At 46.1% G+C, this 26354-nt stretch overlaps 1 protein-coding gene across 13 annotated transcripts in view; it reads left to right on the top strand.

Moving 5' to 3' along the window:
• The window catches only part of PRR5L (proline rich 5 like), a 127665-nt gene that overhangs the window by 79035 nt on the left and 22276 nt on the right, over window positions 1-26354 (top strand). For 12 of the 13 annotated variants that reach the window (XM_019738574.2, XM_019738570.2, XM_074336219.1 and 9 more), the window contains 2 exons: window positions 1068-1148; window positions 15322-15370. In XM_019738574.2, the coding sequence (XP_019594133.1) occupies window positions 1068-1148; window positions 15322-15370 (130 nt within the window). The remainder of the gene's footprint in view (window positions 1-1067; window positions 1149-15321; window positions 15371-26354) is intronic. The other variant, XM_074336222.1, reaches the window with a different exon arrangement.

The following is a 26354-nucleotide window of genomic DNA, read 5'->3' on the forward strand; positions in this document are numbered from 1 at the left end:
ACTTGGGAAGATAAGACACTGATCTGTGAAAAGTTAAATGAGCAGCATAAACGAGGGATTGTCACATAATCAGTGAGACACTCGTGGTTGGGAGAAGAGACACTGAGCCTTTGTAAGGTGTCTGCTGAGCTTTTGCGCACCAAGCACTGAGAAGAGACTGTCTTGCACTTCTGTGGGCCACTATTTTTCAAATCTGTGCACTTACTTTTCGGATAAATTAACTGCATCATTATTTGAAAGCATTCCTGAATTCTTTGTAGTTTGGATCATTATGGATTGTCTCAGGGAATGCACAACTCTTATGATGGGGAGGGCGAGGGGGCTCTGAAATGTTTGGATGTTGACTACGTTCTTGTTCTTTAAAAAAGGCCTGGGACCCTTTTTTCAATAAAAGATTGTAATCAGCTCCTTGCTGAAATATTGGGCTGGGGTTCCAGCCCAATAGGTGGAGTCCAGACTTATTAACTGTGGCCCCTCAACAGACTGATAACTCTATTGCCTGTATATGTGACACAAGAGAGGGAATGGAAGGGGCAGGTGACACTAGACCCAGTGAAATTCTTCCAAGGAAAGTACTGTTTAAAAAAAAAAAAAAAAAGAAGGCAAAGAATTATCATTTTCTATTAGCCGCAGGCTACCCTCTGAAAGCAGGGCCTCCTAGGTCAAGCAGCCCAGGCATAGGTCAGCTGCTGTTTGCAGTAAGTACCCTTTCAGACTCTTCCAGGCCCAGTGGTGCTGACCACACAGTTTCCTCAGTGCAGGTCCCACTACCTGCCTTTTATCATTGCCACTCACCTGCAGGGCTGCCGGGCAGGTGAGGGAGGAAGACCACAAACCCGCAAGAAAGTAGGGGGACAGTGGCTGCTTTGGGTCCTCTTCGTCTCAGTCTTCCTTCCGCTCCAAGGATCCTGGGAAGGAAATGATGGGTTCCAGGGATGGAGAACGTGGCCGTGTTTGTGCCACGGGCTTCGTGGCCCTTCCAGCCACCTTCAGCCCTGAGCTGTCCTTGTTGAGCTGGCCCTGGGGAGGTAGGTCTTCTAAACGGGGTTGTTTCTGTTTCCCCACAGTGTTCAGACTGCCGTGATCAACGTCTTCAAAGGTGGAGGCTTGCAAAGCAACGAGCTCTATGCCCTGAATGAAAACATCAGGTACATGCAGGCCAGGCCAGGGACATTTCCCCATGGGCCTGAGCTGGGGCAGAGGGGGCTACCCCACCGGGAGACTTATCTTACGTTTTGTTTTCTGCTTGGTTCTTGTTGGCGTTTCTGTCAGCTTTCATGTGGCTCTTATGGCTGTAACGTTCCGATACTCTTATCTGTCTAGAGTTATGCTCCAGAGGGGATTCATCCACGTGTTCATGTAGTGTGTGTGTGTGTGTGTGTGTGTGTGTGTGTGTGTGTGGCAGGGGTAGAGGGTTCATACATGGTAGCTGTCATCTATCTATAAACATGGACCGTGCCCTGCTTTACCAAGAGGAACCATATTAGGCAAGATGCTTAGCAGTTGTAACCCGACAGCTTGGGATTTTATTGCTGTTCTCCTTTTGACTGATTGATTTACCAACTTCTTTGTGCCTCAGTTTCCTCTTATGTGAAACAGGGATGGAAATGTATCTACTCCCACTGGATTCTCGTGGAGATTACATTGAGTTGCTGTATAAGTAGTCTGTAATCTGTCAGAAATGGGTTGGAACACAGGAAGAACTTGTGAAGCTCTTAACATTGTTATCTGTGTTGGTGCTTTCGTTCCTTTCAGCTTTTGGTGATACAACCCTCAGTAAGTTTAGTATCTTCCAGAATCTTTCCAGTGGAGCAGGATCAGCTTTTCATTCGTTCATTTGAATGGCTCCCTATTGGCCAAGCACTGGAGGGACAGCAATGAGCAAAGACAGACGTGGACCCTGCTTTCCTGGGATTTGTGTTCAGTCAGGGTGAGAATCATTACTCAACTAATCACACTTGTAAGATGTAGAAGTGCAACTGTGACAGCTGCTACAACACAGCTGATGTGATGAAAGCCTATGTCAATAGGACCTAACGTGGGGACAGAGCCAGGAGAGCAGTTTCCAGGCTCTCGGCCTCACGTGGAAAGGTGCTGGCTCGGGTAGTAGGTGACCCTCAGCTGTGACTAGTTGGCCATCAGCTGTTACCGGTTAGCCATTAGCCACTAATATAACTGCCGTGGCTACGTGAGGGGGTTGGTTGGTTGGCAGAGAAGCGGACGGCAGATTGTGGCTCTTGCTTCCTGTGTCTCCAACCCAGCCGCCATTGAGAGTATAGTGGTATGACTCCCCTATCTATGGCTCCATTGGTGTTCCTTTTTGGCCTCACCACATCCTGTGTTCTTGTGTGGGGAGCGGGAACAGAGACCCTGCATGACTCCTGATCTTGCCAAGGAGGCTAGGAATGGTGAGGTGATGCTTATGCTGTGATCTGAAGCATCAGTGAGGATTAACTAGGAGAAGAGGGCTCCAGGTGGTAGAAACTGCAGGTGCAAAGGTCCTGTGGCAGCAAGTGAGCAAAGAACTGAAAGAAGGCCCATGTGTTTAGAGCATCAGAGATTGGGTGGTGTTGTGAAGTGAAGGCAGAGAGGCAGGCAGGGCTCTGAGTAAGCAGGTCTCCTGGGCATAGGAGGTTAAACATCAGGTCTTTTAATGCCCTGGTGTTCATTCCTCTCTGGCGTGTTAGGTACAAAACATGAAGGCTAAAGACCGAACCCTGGAGCGGGCAGAACAATAAACAAGGCTATTATTCAGGTCCTGTTTACATTTAGTCAAACGTGTGTGGGGGTCAATGAAGTGTTTTAAGAGCTCTGCTTTCATTAAAACCTTTAGAGCTCAGAAGTAAACAGAGTTGTGTTAAATTTCTATGTAAGTGCTTGCATTTCACATAATAATTACACAAATATGGAAAAGAGACAATAAAGATCATCTAACCCAATGCCTCCTTTTACAGAAGAAGAAACTGAGGCCCCAAGAAGTTGAGTGATGGGGGCAAAGCTGGGTCGGCCAACCCCCCGAGTTGCAAGAGCTCAGTTTTACTCTAAGAACTAAGACCCTGGCCTCTGGTTCTTTAGCTAACAATAGAAGTATAAATAAATGAAATGGTGACTCAGGAACATGCTAATTGTTCCTCCCCTTGGGAGACCAATCTTGAAATTGTACTTAAAAACCCTTTGTTTGTGGGCAGCTAGGAAAAGTACAGGCCACGCCAGATTTCACCAGCCCTGTTAGCTCAGGGGCTGCTAACTCAGAAGCCTTCACGTGACAAGCAGGTCTTCTAAGTGGTTGAGGCCGGCCTGGGTGCAGCATGCAGGTGAAAGCTCACCCTCCATTGAAAAGGGATTACCCCGGCAGAGCACAGGCCCAGTGACATGTCATCTTATTTCTCAAGAAGAACAGGAAACTGGGATTTTTATGTGAAATTTCCCGGCTTTTAAATGTTGATAAATAACCCACATTTCTCCAAACATTGGTACAGGCCAAACAAAACACATCTGTGGGCTGAATTTGACAAACAGGCTACCTATTTATAAGGTCAGCTGTGGCATGCATTGGGGGAGGCATTGCTAATGGGGGGTGTCACATCCCAGATTCTAGCACCAAGGCTACAGAAGTGGGGGAGAAGGGAGCCAAGAAAAACTCTAGGTACCTTTCACATACGTCAACACATTTACCGTTCTTCACAGCGGTAAGGCAACCATTACCATCAGTAGTTTATCTACAAAGTTGTGGATAAGAAAAACAAAATAACTTGTTCAAGGTCATGCACCTATAAAGGGTGGAGTCAGGATTTGAACTCCTGCTCTGACTTAGACACCAGTATTAGTCAGCTCAGGCTGCTATAACAAATGCCATAGACTGAGTAGCTTACACGATAGATGTTTATTTCTCACTGTTCTGGAAGCTGGGAAGTGTGAGATCAAGGTGCAGGCAGATTTGGTTCCTGGTGAGAGCGCTCTTCCTGCCCGCCATCTTGCTGCGTTCTCACATGGCCTCTTCTTTGTGTACAAAAAGGGGGAGAGAGCAAGTGGTCTGGTGGCCCTTCTTAAAAGGTCACTAATCCCAGCATGGGGGGCGGTGCCTCATCTAAACCTAATGACCTCCCAAAGGTCCTATGTGCAATACCATTGTGTTGGGGAGGTGGGTAGGGCTTCAACATATGAATTTGGGGAGGACACAACTCAGTTCATAGCAACAACTGTACTCTTTCTACTATATTGTAGTGTCAGAGGGAGAGGTTTTAGGTTGGAAGCAGGGTTAAGGCAATGGTTTTGATCTCTTTCTGCCATCTTCCCTTGCATGAGCCTCTGAGCCCATCTTTCATCCTGTGCTGGGATTCTTAACCCTCCTCTGAGGAACACAACACGTCCCCAATCCTCCTTTCCAGTGCTGGGTCTTAGGGGGCTACTGGACGCTGCTCCTCTTCACGTTTGGAGCAATTTTTCAGGCTGGTGGGAAATACATAGGGTTGGGGTTTGAAACTGATTGCTCAGAGGTGAGTTGAACCCAGAATAAGTCAAAGCTGTCGAAAACCAGAGCTTTTATTACCCATGTTCTGAACTGTCCATCCTCTGGCTTTCTCTGGGACGGTGGTTAGAGCGGAGATGGGCTTTCACATCACACAGACCACTCAGTATAACTGAGAACATGAAACGCAGCCCAGGCACATAAGTGACCAAGTGGTCCAAGTCGAGAAAAGTGAGGTGACCCGTGCATGCTCCCACCTCTGCACGTGCCTACATGGGAACAAACACAGCTGCCTTTATTTCAGTAATTAAAATGTCAACACAGACATGTACTCTCTGGTGACATTCAAATAGACAACTGGGTTTTGATGTTCCTTTTTTCTTCCTTTTTCTTTTGGGAAACTTGTTTGCAGAATAGATCCATAAACTCCACAGGGTTGAGGCGTGACCAGTGGGAAGTGTGTGTGTGAGGGTGGGGGGCACAGGATGGTAAGAATATAGGGAAGAAGATGTGGAAGGAGAAGAAGGTCAGTTATTCTCAAGCACATCTTTCAACCAAATTGTGTTTGTTCTAGGTGCAAGAAGACCTGTGCCAGGTTCAGCAGAATTTGTAACTTGTTAAGAGTAGAGTAGCTTTTGGATTCAGAGAGACTGGGGATCAAGATTAGATTAGTTATGGGACCTTGAGCAAAGCACTTTGTTTTTCTAAATATCTTTTCTTTTGTTTTATAAAATGAGGGTAATAATAGCATCAACCTCATGGTGGTTGGGTGGACTGAGAGAATGCTAAAAATGTCGTTTAGTACAGCATTCAGTGCATAATAAATGTTAGCCATTATTATCCTGTTTAGTGTAAAAATTTAGCAATACTAAATTGTGATAAATGATGGTGAGGACCACGCATGGGAGCACAGAGCAATGTGATGAATTTGCCCATGAACAGTATAAAGATTTCTGTAGCAGTTTGGATGAGGTGAGCTGACTTTGAACTAGAAAGGACCAGGTTGGGCTCTTTCAAGAATGTGCTGGACTTGACATTTGGATGAGGCTCAGTTCTTACAAGCAGAGCCAGCTGTGTCTCCTTTCCGCAGAGAAAAGAGCAAGAGGAAATGACTCTCTTAGTTCTCCATTCTACTCAAGCCAAACAGTAATAAACTTTGTTGGATTATCCAAGTCCAGTGTCAAAGCCTCAATCAATCATCTTCTCTGGGTCACCCCAGCCAGCCCTGACCATCCTTTCTAATTGTGGAGTTAGTATATCCCCCAGGAAATGTGAATTCATTTACATATTAGCCAATTCAAAGGATGACCGAGTAGGTAGAAGGTTTATATAACTGGGTCTTGAAATGAAGTCATTGCAAATCATTGAATTGGTCCTTTCTTTTAAAACACGTCACTGAAAATGGACTCCAGTTTAAATTTTAGCAGGTAGACTTTGGGCTAGCTATGAGGGAGAACTTTGGACTAAGGATGGTCGGGTTCTAAAACACATTTTTGGATCAAGAGAAGAGTATGGAGACCTTTTAAGAGCAAATTCATCAGGAATACCACACCTCGATAAAGTGGCAAGTTTTCCCCAGATAAAAGTCAGGGCACATGGTCTGTCAATATGAAGACCATAAATCCAAATATTTTGTATTGAAACTGCCTTAAAAAGCAGGGCTTACACATTGTTATATCCCTAAAGGCACGAAAAAAAAAGGACCTTTCAGAATGGATATAGTCTAGTGAACTCCCTAGTCATTGCAACCTACCATCTGCCTGCTCTGAATTTCCACTTACCCTGGCCTGGCCTGGCACTGCGTGTCTTCTCGGTTTAAATCCTCTAAGGGACATTGATGTGGTTTTTAATGCCCCTCTCCAGCCTCGGTCCTGATGTGGCTGCATTTTGGCAGTGGAGACAAGTCTGGGTTAGAGGTTTGGGTTTCATGAGCTTTTCCAGGAACAAGAGTGGCCAAACTCTGTGACACAGGAGCACGCTCTTCCTGAACATTCTTTTCAGCCAACGATTCTACGGATTGTCTGTGACCAAGTAGAGTTAGGAAAGTGTGAGAAAACCATACGATTTGTGTTTACTTGTTCCTATAAGAACCTATTCAAGTAGGTTCTTAAAAGTGCTTTCACTTTTTGATTCGCTGGAGTGTGTGTGTAGAGGGAAGGGTCATTCATTCTTTTATTCATTTCTTCAATGAATATTTGTGGAGTGCTCTCTGCCCTGTCCTGGGCCGTGTTCTGGGGTAGCCGTTGAGGTAGGTGGTTCTTGTACTTGGAGAGCTTACCACACAGTGATGGAGAGGAACTGAGCAGGCAGTTATTATACGATGCTATAAGTGGGGCGCTGCCAAATCCAGAGGGCTGGGGAAGTGTGGGGGACAGGCACATAATTACATTTGGGACAAAGCGATGTGTCCATCAAAATCTTAAGGAGGAGTAGGTGGGAGTCAGGTGGAAAGGGCAACTGAGGCTGTAACTATCTTGCCACCCCTCTCTCCATGCCCTCCCACCCCCTCCTTCTCCCTTGCAGGATTTTGTTTCTCTGCAGAAATAAATGCTCAAAGATGAGGTTTCCGGAAACCAGAGATGAGTTATCTGCAGCTGGCCTGAGGCAGGAAACTCACATTTTCCTTCTCTCTCCAACCACTCTGCTTCTGCTCTTGTTGGGAGGGAAGTGTCGCGAAGGAAACCCCAGAGATTTTCAAGGAAAGAGATGGTTCCAAGAATAGATCGTTGATAGGTCTGAGTTGAAACGTCCTCCTTCTGAGTCAGTTGGCTGCCTGAGCCCCTGAAGGGAAATCCACCTCAGATGTTTCCATCTCTGTAAGGGAGTCTATGGGACCCACAGGCGGGGAAGGGCTGGACCGAGCTGAGCAGGAGGAGAGCCTAGATGCAGCTCTCAGGCTGGCAGAGTAGACCATGAGGCGAGATTCCGTGAGGTAATGACAATAGTAGATATTTGCGTAGCATTTAGGAGGACCCGGGCTCTGTTCTAAATGCTTTGTATATGTTAACTCTTTTAAAACTCACCACACCCCTATGAGACAGGTACTGTATCCCTGCCTTACACGGCACAGAGAGGTGGACTAACTTGCCCAGAGTTATGTAGTTAGTAGCTGAGCTGGGATTTGAACCCGAGCCTCCTGTGTTCTTAAACATACAGTACTATGTAGGCTGCAAGAGGTACCCAGAGTGGCATTGTCCGTATTTAGGCCTGGGTGCTGGCACAGAGATGCATTAATAGATCGTAAGGTCTGTGGGGCATTGTCTTCTGAGGACCCCTGGGGAAAGCTTAAGTGAGGTCTTCTCTTACTCTGGCTCAGGTGACCCTGCCTATGTGCTGACCCCTTGTCTGTTCTGGTTACGAAACACACTTGACTTTGGGGGCCGGACAGGTTGTTAGAGGGAATGGCAAATCCGAAACCTTCAGGGCTGGCGCGTATGATGGTTGCCCTACAGTGTTTGGAAACTAGGCATCCCCCTGAAACGTCCAGACCTCTCTGGAAAGTTCACATCAGGCAACCCTGGACCCACAGTCTGGTCTGGAACCGGTCAGTGGGAGCCATAGCCTGGCTGCTGGCTGGCTGTAGAGGAGTTTGCTGCAGCCCCCAATGTTTGTGCCCACCCATCCCTGTGGGCATGAGGGGTACCCTGGCTAATCTTCAGGTTGGCCTCAGTTTGAGTTTGGGTCTTCCAGTGAATGGTCCCAGGCAGGGCTCTGAGCATGGGTCTCCTCATCTGCAAAACAAGGATTACTTCCTGTCTAAGAGGCTGTTGGAGAACTCGGAGATGCTGTGTGCCAATGGCCTAGCATCACGCGTGCGACATAATTAGGAGCTCAGTAAATTCTCTTTGGTGGCTTTCTCCATCTTTTTCTCTGTCCCCGCTGCCACCCACTGGGGTGCAGAAAACAGAGAGGTGTTAGACTACTAACATTTTACCTGAGTCGCGGATACTACCTCTGATGGGCCCCCCTATAACAGACCCAAGGAAGAAAGGGGTGTTAACATATGTCACTACTTAGAAGATACTGCCTCCTTGAAACACGTCCTGTTGCAGAAGTGAGGTGGGTCATCTTCGGGGGATTTAACAATGAGGTACTGGTACTGACCAGTTACAGCATCAGACAGTGGCTCCCGGAGGCTCCTGCTGTTCCTGGAGCATGAGGAAGTCCGGCTGGATCCCACCAAGGGGTCAGGGCAAGAGGGTCAATGTACTTGGGGCAGCCCCTAATTGCCAAATGGCACAGAAATAAATTTAACAGCTGATAGGCTGTCCCAACTCGTACCGGCTAAATTTGAGCCCTACGGCACCCGTCTCTAAGCTGCTCCATCATCCTCTGAGAACTTGCTGCTTTGGGTCTTTCCCTGTGTACAAGGGAGACTGTGGCACATGACCCAGGTGATTTCTCGGTGTCATTCCTGCCGCTTTGTGCTCTACCTGCCATCGTGTCATCCCTGTGCTTCTTCCCCAGTGTGACTCCAGCTCCCGCTTACCTTTAAGCCCACAGAAGTGGGAAGTTGAGTTGACAGGATGGTGAGGGGCAGGATGACGCGTCTGTGTAATAACAGGAAATCCTGTCATCTGGGGTGGTGTCTCACCCGGTCAGCCTGGGCGGGAGAGGGGGTGAGATAATACAGGCCAGTGAGTGGTTCCCCATTTTTGTTCTATTGTGGCCCTTTTGGCTTCTGACTGAACTTCATGCCCCGTTTCCCGTTTGGGTTGAGTCCCACGTAAGGGTTGCTTTCCCGTTCTTTTCAGGTCCCCACTTCCTTCTCCTCCTAGCTCAATGGCTGCTGGTGGTAGTGGTGGTTAGAAGCAGAATTCTGTTTGCAGATACAACCTGGTGTGGAAGTCCAATAGGTGAAACAGATGAAGCGGCAGCTGCTTCAGCTGGGATGTTATTTCCATCACAGTCTTCAAGTCCCCGCACCCTTTCCCCACCAGCTCTGCCTCTCTCGTCCTACCTCCACCTTTTATTGAGGGTGGTAGGGCCATACTCTATGGCCTCCTTCATGAGTTACACAGGGGTTCTTAGTGCCAGGCCAAATGCTAGTCTGGCGGTACTTTTAAGAAGATATTGAGAAGCATAGAATGGAGTTCTTAGAGGAAGGAGTGTAGGCACTGGGGTCAGACCAGCCTGGGTAGAATCGTAGCGGCTGACGCTTGCTGAGCCTTGCTGTGTGCCAGGCTCTGTTCTAGGACCTAACCGTTCTAGGATTAATGCCTTTAGCCCTCGTGATACTCCTGTGGAGTAGTTGTCCTATTATCCCCAAATTCCAGTTGAGGAAACAGGTATCAGGGACTCACCTGCCGAGCTTATCACTTGCAGAAGCGAGCAGCTTAGTAAGCGGCCTTCAGACCCAGGCAGCTGCCGCCAGTGAGGCTCCCGTCTATTGTGTGCTTGTCGCACCCCCTCCTCAGTAACCTCTGCAGGCCTGTTTCCTTCTGTGTAACAAACGGAGATATTCCTGCTGCCTTAGAGTTTCGGGCTTAGATGAGGAACCACATGCTCGTTGTTGACACAGGGCCTGCTGCTTAGTGAGTGCTCAGTAAACGTTAACTGGGGAAAAACATCAATCCCTGTCCTAGGAGCAATTCATTTTTCATTTCTTTGTCTGTCTGTCTGTCTGTCTATGAGGTTGGACAATTGGGTTCATGAACTCACTCTAGAAAAAGTGCTACATACCTCATTGCTGAATATCACTACGGTCACCTTTGAAGTACTCCCCTTGGGAAGCTATGCACCGACGCCAGCACCTAGTCCACTCTTCAAAGCAGTTTCAGAACTCTTTCTGGAATGGCCATCAGAGCTTCATCGTATTACCCTTGATGCTCTGCATGTTATCAAAATCTCTTCCTTTCAATATTTACTTTCTGTTTGGGTAAAGAAAGAAGTCATTGGGGGCCAGATCAGGTGAGTAGGGAGGGTGTTCCAATACAGTTATTTATTTACTGGCTAAAAACTCTCTCACAGACAGTGCCGTGTGAGCTGGTGCATTGTCGTGATGCAAGAGCCATGAATTGTTGGCAAAAAGTTCAGGTTGTCTAACTTTTTCACGCAGCCTTTTCAGAACTTGCAAATAGTCAACTTGGTTAACTGTTTGTCCAGTTGGTACAAATTCATAATGAAGAATCCCTCTGATATCAAAAAAGGTTAGCAACATCATTGCAACAAGTTTGCGAACTTAATTGACAGATATCTATCTATCTATCTATCTATCTATCTATCTATCTATCTATCTATCTATCTATCATCTATTTATCTTTGCTCCAATAAGTCATTGTTTTCTTGTTTGCCAGGAAGAAACCCGAGGACAGGGTGGAAAGAGTGGAAGGGAAGCTGTGGGATCCTCGCTCCTGGGTCTGGGAGGAACATTCGTCCTAGGTTGTGGGCATCAGGACTGTCATCTCTCCGCATCTCGGGAACCACAAATCACAGGCTCTTTAATTCTGTTGTTTTTCTCCTGCTTTTCTCTCCTTGTTCTCTACAAGCTAAACGCACAAACTTAGTAAAGGAGGTTGCAGGGTGACTTGTCCGTCTGTGAATGTAGGTCTGCACATCTCTAATGCCTGGATACTTTGACGCTCAATTTTTGCCTCCTGAGAGAGTGGCCCCCATGGGAAGAAATCGTTGTCCGAGCTGCTTCATCCTTTTCTCCTAGCATCTGGCAGCATGTCTGACACATCGCAGGTTTTCGGGAAAGGGTTGTGATTCAGTGGATTAATTCACAGCGTCCTTGTTCTCCAGTGGCTCTTTCCCTTTTTTGGAGGGAAGCTGCTGCCGAGTTCCTGGAGGTGGTGCATCAAGACAGAGGGGTGGAAAATCCCTCTGTCTCTCAGTTTAGCTGAAACCAGGGTAGAGTTTTTCAGAAGTACCCTTCCCTTGTAAGCCAAGTGAAAGCAGAATAAACAGGAGGATAGAAATAGAGATGGATTTTGCAATATGACTCAGCTGCCGTCTGCTCTCAGGTTGGCTGGGCCAGCTCTGCCCTCTTATCACCCTTTCTCTTTCTGAGTTAAATCCTTGGCTTACCAGCCTGAGGGGCTTTTGGGCTGGCAGGTTCTCAGGCCGGTGGGATTCTCTGATACCCCAGGACAGCCTGCTTCTGATATTGTGACCTTGTTGGGAACTCAATCCCACAATTTGTTCTCGCCTTCACGCCACCCAGGTAACCTTGGTGGTGGTTATTGTTTAATTAAAAAAATAATAATGGTTTTGAATAGGATTGTGTTCTTGAGGTACAAATATTTTAAATATGTAACGAGATATATAGTGAAAAATTACCCTTTCCTGTACCCCAGAAACCCAGTTCCTGTTCATCCCTCCAAAGTTAATGTAGCAATAGTTCATTGTCTATTCTTCCAGAGCTTCTTTATGCCTATGTGAGGAGTAGTTATAGAAAAGCAGACTTTATAAAGGTCCATGGACTGAGGTCTGACACGGCGATATGGCATCGGCAGGCCAGCATCTCCTGACTTCAGGGAATAAAGTTTGCTAAGGTGTTTTGTTGCCCTCCCTAGTTTCCAGCAACAGCTTTAACCTTCTCCAACCTCTTACTCGGGGAGAGGGAGAGCAGGAGACAAAGCTCAGTGCATTTATGCATAATTTTAAAAAAATGCTTGTGTGTTGTGTGTGTTTAAAAATCAGGGTACTATATATTTCAGTCCCAAGGGCCTCCTGGGAACCAAAGCATGTAGCTATTACAGAACAGCAAGTGAGAGCAGATTTGACAGGTGAATTTGTTGGTATTGGGTTAATAAAAATGTGTGTTTCTCTTTTTCACAGAGTAGCATATTATACGTGCACACTATTCTGCGTCTTGCATTTTTCTTTATACTTCATGTAATTTAGATCTTTTCGTAGCATTACTTAGAGCACTTCTTCATTTCCTTTTGTTTTCTTTATTTTTCAATTACAGTTGACATTCAGTATTATTTTATATTAGTTTTAAATGTACAGCACAGTGATTAGACATTTATATAATTCCTTTTGTTTCTTCTAGTTGCATAGAATTCCATTGTCTGAATGAACCGTAATTTTTCTAGGAGCACTTTCACGGTGCACATTTATGTGGATTCCTGTATTTTGCCGCGTGAAAACTGTGCAATTTCACTCCCAGTGACCTTGTCTAACTCATAATGTGCTCAGACAGAAATAAGGGACAGGGGACCTTACTGATTTGTCCTCTCAGGACAAGAAACTTAAATGATCAGATAGGGTCAACTCTGTTCAGATTATTTTATATGACTATACCCAGTGGAGAGGGTTTTGCACTCGGAACTTGGTGAAAGGACAAATGTATGACTCTTACCAAACCTGGTTAGAGTTCACAATCTCTGAAGTAGATGAAGCAGATTCCCACACCTGTGTCTGGACCCTCCCCAGTAAGGCTTCCAATGTGGTGGAAGCACCTCTGTGTTCTGATGGTTTATTCTTATCCATCACTGTCTCACCACCCCTGGTATGGCTGCTTCTAGCTTCAGAGTCGTTTTTGCTATGCCCTTGTCTAGGCAGTTGCATCAAGTTCACTCATTAGTTTTTGCTCCTTATCAGCTGATTTCTACCTCAAGCTTTGTCTTCCTGTAATGCTCTGCAGAATTCTGACCTTGGCCGTGGCTTGCTGCAGCCCTGGCTGTACCAGAAGGGTGCCGTGCCTTTCCCTGCACTGTGGTCTGCAGCCTTTCCTCCCCCCCTGAGAGGTAGGGGAGGAGACCTCTTGGATGCCTCAGTTGGGCAGCACCATGATGCTCTTGTTAGAGTGCCTCTGTGAAGTGTCCCTGGGCAATAATCGTCTGCGTCATCCTGTCCAGTGCCGGTTAACGACTGTCACTTGTGTGGATCCCTCCTCCACCTTGTTCCAGGAGAGTCTCCATAGTTCTTGGCCTTGAAACCCTTCCTTACCACCGATCTCTCTCTCTTTCCATTTCCCTGATGCATTTGCATGAGCCCAGTGTGTTCCCAGCGTGGGTTCCTCGGGACACCAATTCCATAGCATGTCATTTGGTCTCAGAACTGTGTGAGTCCCTCAGCACCATTAGTGCCCAGGATATGCTGGGGAAACTCTGTTCAAAGCAGCCCATTCATAGGACTGACTAGTTTTCCCACTTTTTGATGACACTTGGCTTCTTTACCTCTGATATGGAGACTTCCCGATGGCCATGAAGATTTTGTTGGGAGTTGTTTTTTCCTCCAGCATCAGAAGCAGCCTCCCTGCCTACTCCTGTTTCAAAGCCTCCATCTGGGGCTGCCCACTGGGCTTCTGTTTCTTTTCTGAGAGACACCTCTAACCTTGAAGAGCCGTGATGACCCACCTGCTGTTGGCCCGGTGACTGATGAAAGCTTCTGTCTCTGTCAGACCTGCCCACATCTGGGGGAACTCCTGTGTTGTGTTATGGGGTGGCCTTCCAGGAGCCTGCCATTAAATTGGATCTTAAAGTGCAGTATCCACCACAGACACATCTTTTGTCATTGGAAAAGGAAGGTATTTTCCTTGCTCAACACGTGTTTGCAGCTTTCCAGGGCTCTTTTCAGTACAGAAATTTAGATCACAGATGTCTCTTCTACTTCTGTCTCAATGCTGTTGTCTGTTCTGCACAGAAGGATATCTAGCGGTAACTTGTTATTTATCCTATAGCGACATGTGGAAATGTGCTTTTGGGGGAAGTTAATACCCAGCAGGTGTTGTCAGAAGCTCGCGTGTTTTGCTCCTTAATAACCATGGCTGGTGGGATGAGTACATGACATCATTTGAAGCCCAGAAGAGTGTACCCCCCTAGCAAGTCACGGGATCTGGGAGCCAATTATTCTTGTTTTTAGCTCTCTCATCTTGTTTGGGTCAAATGAAAGAAAGAGCAGTAGAAATGGTCCTGTGATTTGTCATAAGGAGGAGGGCTGGTGTCAATATTCCTATTTTTAATTGTTTATTAGCACTTAAGACTCTTAAAACTTATCCTGTGAGTGTATCTACTGACATGCAATCTTTCCACATCCCTCCCCCCAAGCATAGACACTCCATGAGAGCAGAGACCTCCTCTGTCTGGTTCACATCTGCATGCCCGGTGCTAGAACAATCTCTAGCACATAAAGGGCACCTCAGTAACTGTTTGTTGCCTGAATTGGCAACAATTAACTCTCAATAAAGAAACTCTGTTCTCCCCATTGTCATCCCCTTTGAAGGACTACCTCAGTCCCTCAGGGGTGGGCGGTAAGACCACCCAAACCACAGCACCAAGCTGAGTGTCTCTGGTGCATTTGGAGGGAAGCCAGGATGGGGTGATGGGAAATGAATTTGCAGAAGGTCTGCGTTTGAATCTTAACTCTGCTCCTGACTTATTTAGGGGACATCTCTGAGCCTCAATTTCTTTATCTGCACCGGAGGGATAATATTTGCCCCTCACCCAACGCATACATACTTGACAATGTTTGGTTAAAGAATGTACAAAAAATGCATTTTAAACCATAAAGTCTACAAACGTCGAGGATTACAAAATGGTGGTCTTCCTCTTCCTTGCTTTTTTTTCCCCCTTTTCTTTGCCTCACATGAAGCCAGGTGCCCTGGCCTCCTCCCACCAACTCTGTGAGAATCAGGATCTCCGGTGGCTGCCCCCTTGAGATGGTTGCCTTTGTGGAGTGAACTAAGGCATGGATCCCCACTCTAGGACTTCCAGCGCCCCCATTCCCTGATAACATTGGTGGCAGGATATTACCAGGGCTGAGGAAAGTGCACTCTTCTGATTGTGAGGCCTGGCCTCGGTCCCTGTTTCATTGGTCAGCACGCCATCATCGTCATGCGTCCGTGAACTAGACGCCAGGAGCTGTACCATCAGGGCTGCTTGACGGTGTTTCTCTCTCCCCAGGCGGCTGCTGAAGAGTGAACTTGGATCGTTCATTACAGACTATTTCCAGGTAAGCTGTGTGGGTCCCAGCGTCGTCACTGTTGTGCATGTGGGGACAGGTACCTAAAGGGATGGCCGAGACTGTACACCTGGGCATTCCTGCTCCATCCAAAATGCTGTATACCGAGTTCCTTCTACATGCTGGGCACTGCACTGCAGTGGCTGCCGAAGAACAGAAGGCAAGTGTGGTCCCTGCTCTTACGGAGATTACGGTGTTGGCCAGGCTTTTGGTCTCAGGACCCCTCTATGCTCTGAAAAATTATATCTTAGTTGGACTATCTCTATCTGTCTTCACCATATTAGAAATTAAACCCGAGAAACTTTACCCTATGTCTTCATTCATTTAAATAATAAACCTGTTACATGTTAGCATAAACAACACTTTTTATGAAAAATAACTTTCGGAATGAAAAAGTAGAAAGAGTGGCATTGTTTTACATGTTTGCAAATCTCTGCACTGTCTGGCTTCTTACAAGATAGACAGGCCCTCCTATCTGCTTCCCATTCACTCTATTTGTGATATTACATGTCATGTTGATTCTGGAAAACTCCACAGAACACTCAACGGAGGATGCAAGGTAAATAATAGTCTGGTGTTATTAAGGAAATAGTTTTGACCACGTGGAAAAAGTCTCAGAGGGTCCCCCAGGGGACCCCAACCCACACTTTGAAAACAGGTTCTTTAGTGACATTCCCTCCAACCCCTATGCATGGTGTCTGATTGGGTTAATTATATGTGCCCTTTAGCCAAGTTATGTCTTGTCCATAAGCCTCATGGTCTGTTCTATTAACAATAGGATTACGTCAGATGATCTTTCATTCCTTCTGCCTAAGCATTGTTGTTATGGGGCAAATGAGTGAGTTCAAGTTTCCAGATTCAATTAGAAGATAATTTCTAATCCATTGACACAGCTGGCTTCCCGACTCTACCCAAGGGCACATGGAGGGAAGGTGTGGGGAGATGTTGTGTGACACCTGACTAAAGTCGGGGTGCCCACTTTTCACTGACTAGCTGAGTGGTCTTGGGCAAGCTGTTTCGCTGCTTTGTGCCTCAGTTACCCCATCTGTAAAAGGGGAATAAAAATATGACCTACCTTATCGGTCAGTGTATGGTTTCCATGAGATAACACATGTAAAGTACTCAGTTCATTGTGTGTGTGTGTGTGTGTGTGTGTGGCGGGCAGCATAGGGTAGTGGTAAAGGGCATGGGCATTAGAGTCAGGCTACCAGGGTCCACACCCACCATAGCTACCTACGAGGTGTGTGACCTTGAGCAAGTTGCTTTACCTCTCTGTGTTTTAGTCTCTTGGTTGGTAAAAACGGGTCATAGGACCTAACCTTATAGGGTTGTTGTGAGGACTGAGTCAATTATTATTTGTAAAGTGCTTAGAACAGTGACTAGCACAAAGTAAGGCAGTGGTAAGTGTTCGTTAAATTTATCTATATGCATATTTGTTATTCTAATGTGTAATCTACCTCTCTTAATGGGAAAGTAACATAAAAATACGTGGTTTCACGTTGGTGATATTATTCTGTATCCAAGGAGAACATACTCTTAAGACAGTTAAAAGAGATTTTAAAACAACACAGGCATCCTTTTATGTATTTATTTTTCTTCCCACGATTCAGGAAGCTCACACTTTTATGTGCACTTGAAAAGAATGACGAATGTCAGTCGTTTAACACACACACACACACACACACACACACACACACAGCCACTCTAAATGTGGACAGAGCAAGACCCTACAGAAGCCTGGAATTCAGTTGGGTCAGATATCTCAGCTGCTTGAAAGAAAGCTCCTGTCCAGGGAGAGATGAACATAAAGATTAAGAAAGAGATAATTAGTCACAAATGTGAATCGTTTGAGTTGCCCTTGACTCAAAGGTCAGTCCTGTCCTCACTCCCTTCTCTTGCTGCCTCTAATGATTGATTTTTAAACTCAGCTACAGAGAAGTGGTTTTCCAATCAGTCTTGGAAGAAGCCTGCTGGCCCAGCTGCCGTCCCCGTTGACATTTAAAATAGACAGGGTTTGGTATGGTTTCAATCAGGTTGTAACCATAGCAGTCTTTTGGCGTTGGGGGCTACCCTTCAGACGGTTGGGGAAGGGCGTTTGGGTGGGGACTTGTTTATCTTCGAGGCCCTGTGGTTCTTGGGGGCGGTTAATACTGCTTGCAAAGTATGCCAGACACTTAACAACTAATAACTGCACGGTCATTTTCTATTGAGAGCTTAATCAGAGAAAACTGCTTGGTGAAGATTCAGTCTCTGGGGGTGTGGACTGGGACCTACTTTTCACAGTTTTGAATCTGGGTTTTTCCTTAGCTTAAGGTGGTAGACTGCAGAGAAGGCTACCCTAAGGCACTGTTTATTTAAATGTAGGTTTTAAGTCCCTTGTTGATGCAGAGTTTTTTTGTTGTTGTTTTTTTAATGTGTTTGGTTCTCTAGTCTTTAGAAAGTACCTGGTACAATAAATGCCCCATAAACCTTCTTGGGGAAGAGCGAGAGGTTGTCCGCCAAACATATGTGGGAAATTTTGGGTGGTCCATGCATGCAGTGGCATTCAAGGACATTAGCCCTTGTGATTAGAAAATGTTCCCTTTCCTTATTTTCCTTTAGTGCTTCTGCTTGTGCCAGGGAGAGTTTCGGTTTGTTTCACCGTCTTTCACACTTTTGCAAGACTGGATGGTTTCCCTTGTTTAAGGAAGAGAGACCAGGCCTCAAACTTAGCATCTTTAGCCGGGGACACTGTCTAATTAGGATTTTGTTAATACCATTTTGTTTGCATTGAGTCGACCGTTGAGTTGCATTTATGGCAAATGATATTTCCTTTTGCAATGTTAACATTCCAAAAAAGTGGATTGACCTGAGACAATAGCATGCAAAGAATAATAGTGTAGGTGGCCCCGGCTGAGGCCAAATTGTGAAGGTGGCTTAAGAGAGACTCAGGCTTGGAAAGCCCCATACTAGGTAGGCACTGCTTGAAAATGGGCTGGTTCCAAAGCCGTGCAAAGAAGCACTGTCCGTACGAGCGGGGAAATCCGGGGTGGGGGCAGGCTAACAGAGGCCAGGCCTCATGTTCAGCTAGCAGATGGAGTTTCAAGAAGGAAAGCCAGATGGGCTCCAAAAAGTACACTCCTCCAGTAAGGAGGAGGGAGGAAGGTCTGGGGACAAGTGAGGAACAGAACTCAGGGGTGGACAGGTAAGACCCCCCAAGCCGTGGATGTGATTGTTGGGGAAGGTCTCGTTGTGGACGAGGCTCAGATGGTCACCTCCCGACCATCTGCAGTCAGCAGGGAAGTCTGTCTCCTCCCAGAACCCCAGCCCGTTATCACCCACCACTTGTAAAGCCATCTCTGTGTCTCTGCTTTTGAAGGTGAAGACGTTCATTGTGCAGCTTTACAGAACAACTCACAGAAAGAATATCTTCAGTGAAGCACAATGAATACACCCCGAGGTGAGGGCAGGGGGAAAGCAGGTGGAAAAATAGTGCTTATCTCGTGTCTGCACACAGGGGAAGCCAGGCCTTTTGATCTGCAGAAGCACAGAGAGATTTCCATTAGACACTAGCCAGAAAAATCTTTGACATTTCCAGTATTGATTTTTCTTTTCCCTCTGTCTGTTTTGAATTGTGCCCGGAAGGAAAATTGGGGTTTCTAAGAGAAACTCTATATCCCAGCAACAGCTCTGAGGGATAATTGGTTCCTTATAACTTTGGGAACTGATGATCTGAACTGCTCTGCATTTTTTCCGTCGCCTAATTGGGTACCTTGGTGGCTTAGGGCATGGCCGTGGGAGGGGTCGCACTTTCTGTCCTGCGTCTGCTGGCTGCATTGTGTTTGTTAAAAGCTTTGCCCCGAGTTCAGAAAGTTAAATTCCATTTGGTTGGAGCTAGTTTTGCTTAATACAGAAACTCAGTCTATAGTCAATGACTCTGAACAAAATAGTACTTAGGAAAAGGGAAAATAAATCACCCCAATTGCCAGTAGGTCAGGGATGGCCTGGTAGTGGTAGATATAAATATTTCCACTTGCTGCTCATATCTGCGAGCGTCCCGGAGGCCAAGATCCCCTTAGCTCATCATTATCAGAGGAGATTCATTATGCTTGTGGCACATGGCGGAAAGCCAAAGGAGGAGACCCATAGAGGTGTCCGGGTCACCATGGAGTTTGAAATCGAAGACAGTGCAGAGGTATAGATGCATCCACACGGGTAATGCAGTAATAATATACAGTGCAGGGTTGACCGGAGACTAAATGGATGGTCAAGGCCCAGAATAAATATATTTTGTAGGGACAAAGATGGGACTTGTAGGAAGCCACAGAAAGTTGAGTAGAGAAATGTAAAGAGTGGGGGGTGTGGGTGGGGGGGGTGTTGTGTTTTGTGATTTCCAAACCCAAATTAAATCGGGGAGAAAAGTTTCAGCTCTTTTTTTGATCCATCTGGGAAGGCTTCTAAAATGAGTGGAATTCTAAAATGAGTGGAATTCCCAAAAAAGAGCTAATCAATCTGTATGTATTCTGCTTTCAAGGTAAAATTGGGGCCAGTAATACAAAGAGGCTGTGAACAAAGGGAGCTGGGCCCCAGTGAGAAGATAAGGAAGGGGAGAGGGTGATATCTTTAGATGAGAAGGTCATTAGAGGTTGCATTTGGATTTGGCTAGTACTTGTAAGAAAGGCTTTGTGGAGTTGGTAAACATTGGGGTGGTCTGGAAGCTTTCCTTGACTGCTGTGAGGGGAGAGGCTGGGGAGCACTAGTCTGAGGGCTGCAGGATAGACCCCTGGATGTCTCAGGCTGTGGGGCTGTCTGCCCACCAGCTGTTACCTTTCAGCAGCTCTGCCATACTTAATATCCCTGGCTATTACTTGAATTTTATGCAATTATTTGAATATTTTTATTGTGCTCTTCTCAGATTTTATGAAGATAAATGGAAAAATGAATCTTGACATTGATAACCATAGGGCTTAATATAATTGAGATAAAGATGAAAGTCAATAGCCATGCTGAAATGGCAAATCTTTAGCCTCATTGGACATAGATTATTGCACATTCAATTGTTAAGGAAGGAATCTGTAGGTACAAAATGCTGAAAATGCATCGCCTGAAGATGAGCTCCAAAGATGAGGTGAATTAGGGATTTTACAATCCTTCTTAGCTTTATGGGAACAGAATGCCGTCTTATACCCTGTAAGCGTCTTGTTCCACCTGAGTACGTGTTTTCAGGAACCCATTATGTATGAAATTGGGTGACTTCCTATAGACTAGGCAAGGCATCTGGGAGCCAGGTTTAGGGCGCCTGAGGCGGGAGGAGGATGGAACGTAGGGTAGATGCTTGACACTTAGTGTTCAAATAAGTGGAAACATTCAGCAATTCAGTGGCTATGAGAAGTAGATTGAGTTGGAAGGGCTGAGAAATAGTTGTTAGACATAGAAAGCAACAGGACAGCTTTCTCTGAGGTTGTTTAAGAGTCACAAGGCAGGCAAAAATAATGACAATAGTAACAATGAACGCTTTCAAGCATTTACACGTATGTGCCAGGCATTGTTCTCAGCAGGTGGTTCTCAAAGTGTGGTCCCCAGAGGATGGGCATCTTCAGCGTCACCTGGGAACGTGTTGGAAAAGCAAACTCTTAGGCCCCACCTCAGACTATCTGGATCAGACGTGGTCTGGTTAGGGTCTAACAGGCTGGGTTTTAGCAAGTTCTCTATGATTTTGATGCACACTCAAGTCCGAGACTTGCTCCAAGCATTTTTCTTGTGCTAAGTCATTATTCCTCCTGACAGCCCATGGGGAAGACTTTGTTAATACCGTTATTTTTTTTTCAGATATTGCAACTGAAGCTTGGAGGCGAGAGGTTATCCAAGATCATATAGCTAGTAAAAGGTAGAGCAAAGATGAAACCCAGGCCATCTGGCCACAGAGGAAAAAACTTGCATTCTACTTTAAATGTTAAAAATGCCCTTTAATATATTCCCTGAAGCCCTAGAGAAGAGAGATTTCAGTGTTTTTTATTTTTATCTTTGTGTGTGTGTGTGTGTGTGGGGGGGGGGAGTGACTGGAGAGTCCAGCAAAAGAGACATGGACTATTTTCCTGCTTCCTTGTAAAACAACATTTTAAAAAAGCCCACATTCACCTTTTAATCACCACTGAAATGGTGTTAAATGAAGAATTAGCATTTGTACCAATTTTCTAATCTTCATTCTCCATCTGGGGATTTCTCTCTGGTCTCATTACACCCACCCACCCACACACCTCAGGACTGGTTTATTAGGGACTCTCTGGGCTTGGGGGTGAGTTGTGTTTATAAGACTTTTTGTTGCTTATCTAGGAAGGCATCCAAGTTCGCAGGAAATGCAGACATCCTTAGAGAGGATGGCTGTACTTTCAAAGTCACAGAGGGAAAAAAAAAGAAAACAAAAATGGAGGTGGCCTGTGATTTCCCTCACTGGCTTGGTGCCAACCACAGGAACTTTTGTAGACGTTGATTTGCCTGGAAACAAATGCCTGGAGTGGAATTGGTGGTTAATACTAGTTCTCGGTAGATAGAGTGACATGCTGTTAGACCCCCTGGGGAAGGAAAAAATGTCTCCTTTGGGAATAGAATCCACCTAGGAGCCAGGGATTGGCCTTGCTGGACCTTGACTGTGGACAGTGGAGAGGAAGGCCCTGGAAAAGTAAAGTACTTTTGGAGAGGCAGACGTTGGAAAGCTGGTAGCTGGACTGGGCAGCAGCAATGACCCAGCTGGATGGAACCCAGTTAGTTACATGGCTGGAGATTGCCAAGCCAACTGTCCCCAGTATCTGTGAACCTGAAATGGATCTTGTCTACTCTTCCCTGTGGGCAAGGACCTAAGAAACCTCTCTAGTGGACAGGGCAGGAGAGCGTGGTGACTAAAAGCACCAGCCCTTCTGCCAGGCAGGTCTGGATTCCAGTTGTTGCTAGAACACGTACGGCTGTGTGACCACAGGATGTTATTTAACTCCTCTGAGCCTCAGTTTTCTTAGTAGTAGTCTAGGTGTAATCCTGGTACCTACTTCAAAAGGTTGATGTGGTTAGTAGATGAGATGGCATATGCGAAGTGCTTGGTACATAGTGAGCAGTCAACAAATGATTGCTGTTCATACCTTAGTATTTTTTATTATTATTACTGCTGAAGTAAACCAGAGGAATATCCTGAGGAACAAACATAGGCTTTGGATTCAGGCCGACCTGGGTTCAAATTCTGCTCTCACATCTGCTAGTTGCTTCTCTGATCCTCAGTTTCCTCATCTGTAAAAAGGGGATAGGATTGTAGCAAAGGTAAAGTGCGATAATGTGTGAACAGTGTGTAATACAGTGGCTGACAAAGAGGAAAACCAATAAATAAGTCTGTCATCCTTCCTATTATAATTACCAACGTCACTGCTAAAGCATTAGAAGTGACAGGAGGCTTAGCAGCCTTAGCATTTACAGGATGCCTGCTGCGGGGAAAGCTCTTCCTTTGGGAAGATGGGGGTAGCATCACTCTCCCTGCCCCCTAGCCTTGTTTCCCTGAGTCCCTGTGGCTGGGTTGGGGAGGTGCCTGCTTGATGAGCGGTGCCTGCTGTTGACAAGCCCCACGCTACAACCTCCGCTCTCTCTGCTGCCCCCCCACCCCCCGCCTCCTCCTGCCCACCCTCTGTGGTTACCCAGGATGAGCTGGGTCTTTCCAACCCACTGAAGAGTGGGTGGTTTTGGATGCCTTCCCCCAGACATCCTTGTTTTTTGCATTCTTCCTAGCTGAACCTCGTTTTTCTGTTGGCAGCCCATTTTTCAATGTCTTAGAAAAAATAGATATGTCAGCTGTTTTTCATTTCTAAGCTCCTCTGCTACTTCATTAAAGGGCTGTGTATTCCATGTCTCAGTTCATTTATGGGGTAGGGGAGGATGCATTAAGTAACAATGGGCCCAGTTTCAAGTCCCAAATCATTTCCTAGGTGGCTGCTACTTAATGTAACCAACCGCTTTTTGGCTCGAAGCCCTGGGGCTGGGGTGGTGCCATCGGGCAGGGAGTGCGACAAGAGAAAAGTCAGTTGTTCTCCAGCTCCGTTACCAAACAGTTCCATCGCCACTGCCCCGCAACAGACAAGTACCCAGCACCTTCCGGAGTCAGGCATTTGTCAGGGGCTGGGAATACTGTGACGTGAGGTCTGGGGAGAGCAGATGCTTAGAAAGACAGACAGTGCAAGATAGCTGCCTGAGTCAAGGCTGGTTGTCTTTCTTTTTTTCTTTTTCTCAGCAGCCCTAAGCCCCTCGGATGTCCCAGTTGGTGAGTCCTTAGGTGAAGTGACCACCAGACAGGCTTCATAATTTGCAGGGCCCAGTGTAGAATGAAGACGTGGCCCCCTTCCCATGGGCCTGGTGCCACAACCACCACACTCGGGATACGTAGATCAAGTGGTTGAGAGGTCCTTGCTGAGTGACCAGCACGTGCACCACGGCGCTCGCAGTCCAGGGTGGGGATGCTGCACCATGCCTCCCCCAAAGATGCTCAGGGCGCATGCCCAACCCCGACCCTCCGCATATCAGTGCCTGGGCCCCCACTGACATGACTGTCACCACCTCGGGTAGGATGACAGCAGTGGTGGGCAGGGTGAGGGAGACCCCGTTGGGACAATGCACCAAGTGCCTGAAAACCTGTCCGGAGAGGCAGTGGAGGCAGGTCCACCAGGGAGCTGAGGCCCCAAGCCTCCGCTGCGTGCTCCATTGCCCCATCAGACTTCGCTTACAAAACACAAAGCCAAAGGTAATATTAAGAAGTAAAGATGGCAACTGCAGGACATTAAGCCCCAATGTGAGGCCCTTAGGATTGCAGGACCTTTGGGGGCTTAGGGAGCCAGTGACTCCTCTCCTAGGAGAGATTATAGGCTCAGTTTGAGACCATATAGGGAAGGAGGCGGGAACCAGGCCAGTCAGCTAAGAGGGACCCTGCAGGTTGTCATCACCGTCGCCGGTGTGAGCAAGAAGGGGCACAGCTCCATTGGGTGGGCGGGGCTGTGGGCTGACTCAAAACATCCTTTTCTAATAGCATGTGTTCCATCAATAGATGGAAACCCTACTTCTAGCCACAGCTTATTTAACTGTAAAATAAGAACAAAATCTACAAACTCCCAGGAGTCTAAGAATTTTCAAGATGCTTCAACTCCCTAGAAAATGAGTCCACCCAAATATCATCAAATTGTGTGTGACTATTTGATTTTTGACCACAGGCCTGGGGAGAGGGGAGAAGGCCTAGATGATCTTTAAAGTCCCTTTTAAACCCCAAGTTTTGTTACTCTTATTTCAGGCCAAGCTACAGAATTTCCATGCTGTGTATCGTGAGAATTTTAAAAAGAATGTTTTCCTTTCCATTTCTCCATAATACACACATATCTTCTTTTCCTTGAAACATTTTTTTTCCCCCCAAATGTCTCCTTGAAGGGGGAAGAACTAGAAAAGAGGAGGAAGGAGAACCTAGGCCATTTAAAAAAGTTTATCCTTTAAGATACATACAAAGTGATTTTTATCAAATGAAGAAAATGTCGACAGATTTAGGAACTCACAGTCTTGTTTTTGATAGTCTAAATTTGGTGCTGTGGTGTTTTCTTGCTTTCTGACCCAGAAGCTGCTGGAATTCATTTGCTTGGCTGGAAGGTAGAGAACACAGTTAGGGTTTCACCTTAATTATTTGTCCATTCCGTAATTCTTTGTAAAGAAATTGATTTTATTTTCTCTAACAGAGTTAATGTAAGCCTGTAAGACGTTACTCCTACTTTGATTTGGGGTTCCATCTGCCATCTTGAAACTAAATGGTGACCCATTTTTAAAATTCAGTCATATCTTGTGAATTTTTGTAGGACCTATGAAATTTTGTTTATATGTATTAGCCACGGAAATGTAACAGTACCTTAGATAAAATATTTTAGTGTTTTTGATGTAGGTCCATTCGTTGCAGGCTCAACCTCCCACTCCTTTTATGAAGATAGTTGGACCAAGCGAGTGACTGTTATCACTACCCACTACCATTGGTTACTGAGGACATAAAATACTGCGTGTGTGAGGTTATAATGATAAGTTCTTTTAAGAACTTTATGATATTGCTGGTATGATGAGGAACTCAAGAGTCAGGGAAACTAAGTCCAAGATCACACAGCTAGAATGTGGCTGAACTGAGACTTGAACCCCCTGTCTGATACCCACTTCTTTCCACTCTACCATGCCTGCTCTGCTGTGGTCGTCACTGTATAACAGGGTTTCATAAAAGAGAACACTAAGAAATATATTAGGATTTTTTTTGTAGGCTACATATCTCCTTGAGACCCCCCACCCCATAAGCACAGGCCTTTGATGCTCTAATCACGTGAGGTGAGTGGAGAGGAAGCAGCTCACGCTTGCTCTCTGAGATTCTGTGACTTGCAGAAAGTCTGCTCCTTGTCTTAATGGGACCAGCTGTGGTCTTTCAAGGGAAGAAGAGGGTCTGGGAGGGAAGACTTGCTGGAAGGCAAGAAAGCAGAGTGGAAAGAGCATAGTTTCTGGAGCCAGGAAGACCTGCTCTGTCTTCTGTGGGCAAGTTTCTTCACTGAACATCACTAAAGTAAGAGGTAATGGCACCAACCGGAAAGGATTATTGAGAGGGTTGGAATTAAATGAGATGAAGGATATAACCCTCTGACATACACAGAATGCTTAACAATTGTTAGTTGCAATTGCAAAAGGACTTAATCTTACTCTCTTTCCACAATTTTCCCATGCCCAGCCCCATGGACGGACATATACTCACTGCTGCTTAAGATTTTGCATGAAGTCTCTTATATGCCAGTGTGAGAAACCCTAAGTTTATCTTTATAAAAAAGATCTCTTATTTCTGTATAATTTCCCATCGCCCCAATGCTCCCTTTTCTGAGCATAGATTAAGGGCTTGAAGGGCAGTGGGTGTCAGTGTCCATCCATAGAACTCAGCCAAGCTTGTGGCATGCCTCTTCCGGGGATGGAG

This window comes from Rhinolophus sinicus, linkage group LG06, assembly GCF_036562045.2.
Source record: "Rhinolophus sinicus isolate RSC01 linkage group LG06, ASM3656204v1, whole genome shotgun sequence".
Classification (NCBI taxonomy): domain Eukaryota; kingdom Metazoa; phylum Chordata; class Mammalia; order Chiroptera; family Rhinolophidae; genus Rhinolophus; species Rhinolophus sinicus.